The sequence below is a fragment of the Opisthorchis viverrini genome (assembly GCF_000715545.1).
Source record: "Opisthorchis viverrini unplaced genomic scaffold opera_v5_17, whole genome shotgun sequence".
Classification (NCBI taxonomy): Eukaryota; Metazoa; Platyhelminthes; class Trematoda; order Opisthorchiida; family Opisthorchiidae; genus Opisthorchis; species Opisthorchis viverrini.
This window is the reverse complement of record NW_008751673.1, coordinates 1,254,262-1,258,446: the sequence shown is the minus strand read 5'-3', so window position 1 is coordinate 1,258,446 and position 4,185 is coordinate 1,254,262. Positions and strand designations below refer to the sequence as shown.

General features: G+C 47.3%; 1 protein-coding gene across 1 annotated transcript in view; it reads left to right on the top strand.

Annotated features, from left to right (window-relative positions):
* The window catches only part of T265_01568 (hypothetical protein), a gene marked incomplete at both ends in the record, with an annotated part of 17,765 nt that overhangs the window by 6,287 nt on the left and 7,293 nt on the right, over positions 1-4,185 (top strand). The window contains one exon of the mRNA XM_009165627.1: positions 2,705-3,208. Within this exon, the coding sequence (XP_009163891.1) occupies positions 2,705-3,208 (504 nt within the window). The remainder of the gene's footprint in view (positions 1-2,704; positions 3,209-4,185) is intronic.

Here is a 4,185-nt window from a genome sequence, read left to right as displayed (position 1 = left end):
CCCCCCCCACTTGACAGCCCACTGACAGTGCTGGATTTATGCACCAATTTACCAGCTCGCGCGTGCAATGCGCAGCTACCTACCCCTACCCCGCAAATCATCGGTGAACGAAACTGCGGCAGCTACAACCACTGTACGACGAGTACGCGGTTACTGCAGCTGACAATTATGATGATGAGGAAGACCTGAGCACAGTCGCCCGCCAGCACAAATGCTGCGTAACCTTGTTCCGTCGAACGCCTTTTCTCTACCGCAGCCTTCCATGAACTCCGGGCCTAATTGCGTCGAATGACTAGCAGGATAAGTCGGCTGTACTTATGTCTAGGATTGCTTCTATCCGCCGGAGTGGTCCGCAACGGGAACTGCATTGGTAGTAATTCAGTTTGGTTGCTAGTACTGGAATCTGCGAGTGCGCCGATTGCGATGTTTGCTGAGCAGAGAAGATCAAAGAACTGGAGTAAGCGATTGAGAATGCCAGGAATCTGCGAAGGTCATTTCTGTTGATTCTCCAGGCGAGATGGCCTAAGTGGTTGGAGCGCCAATTTACTGACCGGAAGGTCCGTGGTTCGAATCCCACCTCCGCCTCTCGACTTCCCCTGTCTAGGCTTGGGCAACCTGGCAGTATCCCAGCCCTCGTGCTTCCTTCGTGTGGCATGGCAGCTAGGTACCGGAAGGGTGCTACAGCTGAACGCTCCAGAAACCTGTGAACGAAGCCATCAAAAGTCAGAGTGGCGCGAACACCTTCAATAAAGAAAGACGACTTGACCGCTGGATCGAGCACTCTGAAAATCAATGCTTACGGCCACCTGCCGTCATTCAGTCGGACTCTTGAACTGTAGTAGAATCTTGGGCAATGAGCCTAAGACTTCCTGTGGATTTGGAGGTTTATGACTACGTTTGTTCCCTCAAGCGCCACCGAGCTAACAGCTCCAATGAACTCCCACTCTCATTGTCCAAGGATGGGACTGAGGTCCTCGATCGGTGTTTGTCTGATCTATTTGCCTCTATTTGGGGAAGACCATTGTGGAGAATCACTAATAATGCATATTTCCGAAAAATGAACCCATAGTGAGTGGGGTCCAGCTTTACTTCACTCGTCCGCCTTATGGTGGCCCGTGAAGGACTGAGTCGAGAGCAGCAAGCAGGATTCCGACTTGGTAGGGGTTGGGTGAACCAAACATTCACACTTCGTCAATGATAGAATAACGCCAAACATATAACCGACCCAGAATTTCAGTATTCCTGGATTTTAAGAGCACTTTTGACTCCATTGCCCGGTCTGTTCTCCTTAACGCGCTTTATCCGGAATTTCGTCTATGTATATCCTTTGTATTCTCAGACTTCGGAGCTCCAAAAGACTTCGTACAAAATGTGGTATCCGACAGAGATGCAAGCTTTCTCCATTCCTATTCGATTATGTGATCGACGACACAGTGAGGTGGTCAATGGAACATCTTCAAAACCTTTTCGATCTGGAACACGCAAACGATATCGTTCCAGTCTTCGAAAAGGGCAAGGACACGAGTTTTTGGATGAGCTGACCAAAATCATCCAGTCCGTCGGCATGCACTTTGCACCTACATAGTGTAAGGTCCTGCTCTTGGACATGGAGTCCCAATCAAAGGAGGTGCCCGAGACTGGGGAGTGTTTTACGTGTAAGCGGCGCTGTCGCTGCACGAGGTCAAGGCACAAACGGCTGGGGTTCGGATCGCGTTAGCTAATATGAGATACCTATGACTAAGCAGCGTATCCTTAATCCTCGATGATCGTGTGTATCTTTGAGAGCAACTGGGACGTTGGCAGGTCTTCGGCAACTGTTATCTCGGAAAATCAAAGTTATTGTAAGTTAGGGGCGACGAGTCTGTAAGAAAGCAATAGGAGAGTGGGTGTTGGGTTGCACAACGTGGATTTCAATTTAAGAATGTGCCCAGCGTCAAAAGCTACTGTGGTTTGGCCGTGTATTGCGCATACCGAAGCACCTTTTGCCTAGTTCGGAGTGGCAAATGCAGAGAGGTGGTCAAATTTCGAGTTGGCATAGGGATGCTGGAACGGTTACGAAAAGTCAATATGACTGGCCTTCAACATGGGGTCCGAGTGATTCCCCCTGCGCATGTTTGAAGACGCTGGAAATATGGATGGTATATAGTGGGTTTTTTGGCTTTACTGATATGACTTTGGGATCATCCTTGAATACTAGTGAGGTCACTGAGGCATCTTGCCTCGGGACAGATTGCAGCTTGGCTTAACTTAACTCTTTTTAACTTTTACTATCCGTTCTGCAAAACTACGCATACTTTTCGTTGTCTGACCATTCGACACTTTTTGCATATGAGGTATCCAAAATTCAACTCTCTACCGTATGGTTTTCTGGTTCGGTCCGTATTGCTTTATTCGGTATTAGGGATTCAGAGCACCTTGGTTTTCAATTACATAGTCTACGATAGCGTCATTATCCCAGGACGGAGGTGGTTCGGTTCATTGGCAATAAACTTTAGGTTATGCTGGCACAGAGTTGCAATAAGTTCTGCTCTCTTTTCATAACCCCACAGATTATCGCTTTAGGGCGATGCATGCGCCATTACCTTTGCTTACTGGTGCCTGACTCACTGCCATCCGGGGCCATCGTTACTAACCTCACTACCCTTCAAGGTGTCGTTTTCATCCGCCACTCTAATTTCGTTGATATATCCATAATATGTTCCAGCAAACATAACTTCCAAATGGCCACTCAATCAAGCGTTACCTGTGGTCGGTCAGACATTTTCTCGCTGCAAGCTCAGGTCTATCAATTGGGCGAACCACAGTTTGGGCCAGTTGATTCTACTGGATCACGTTCAGGCTGCTCGCTGGTTTGACGCAAGCTTTGGAAAAAGGCAAGCCCATTCTGCAGATACAAGCAAATCAGACTCACATAAGTCCAGACACTTCTCAAAAACACCCAGTCTTGACTGTCACTTCGTATTCATCTATTCCACCAAATGTCCGTTCTCGGTCGCCGCTCTCCCTTTTGTCAAGGCTCTGGCTCGAGCCTTCCCACAGTTCCTTTTCCATGCAGTCCAAGTGGAAGACTACACTGCACATCGTTGGAGTCTTCGTATGCTTTATGTACCAAAGTTCAAGCTTATCGTTGATGGACGAATAATTCGTGAATATTCAGGTTCTGACACAAATCTGGATGGATTAATCGACTTTGTTTGGATCAACACACGTGAGTTAGTTTTCTCAGAAGGACCAGTTTGTGCTTACAGTGCCTAGTTAACCGGATAATCTGACCCCCTACGGAGGCGCCTGTTTTTTGTTTCTGGTACTCCTGGTTCCAATTTAGTCGAAACATCCTCAGGGCTTATCGTGATTCTGTTGCACAAAATCGTTAGGCGTTTCCAAAACTGTCGTTATAAGATTGTACCCACCGCGCTGGGACAACGGGGCAATCCGAATTAGGCGGACCATCCGATGTAGTGAAACAGTGATATTTTATTGCACATAGACGGATGCAGGTGATCAGGTGAGGGCGAATGGACACCGCTTTCCGTATGCTGTCTTTGACCTTCACCAAGGTCTAGCTATCAGAAATTTAAGGACAGCAGGAGAAGTGTTACACAGAAGCCTAAACGGTTGCGATACCAGATGAGTAATCAGTGCGTTCCAGTCTTAACGAAGTTCTTGGTCTCCTAAGAAATCGACTGCGTGTTTCCTTTTTTACGTTGCTACTTGGAGCTGAGAGAATTTATGAGGCTGAGTCATACGACCACAGATAGACCACCAATGCACACAACCAGCTTTACACGTAGAATACCAAGCAGTCAGTGTATACAACCAGTCCACTTTTGGATGTTAGTTTGGAAGAAAAGGCTCTCGATTCTTTAGAGCACTGCTTCTTCAGTTGTTACGGTTCGATCACGCTGCGAGAAAAGAATACCAAGCAGTGTATACAACCAGTCCACTTTTGGATGTTAGTTTGGAAGAAAAGGCTCTCGATTCTTTAGAGCACTGCTTCTTCAGTCAGTGTACCAGTCCACTTTTGGATGTTAGTTTGGAAGAAAAGGCTCTCGATTCTTTAGAGCACTGCTTCTTCAGTTGTTACGGTTCGGTTCGGCTGCCAGCAAAACAATATGATATGCGGATCGTGGCAATACTCTATCCTCAGCTATGTTGCTTGATACAGACTCCTAGCACGGCGGATAG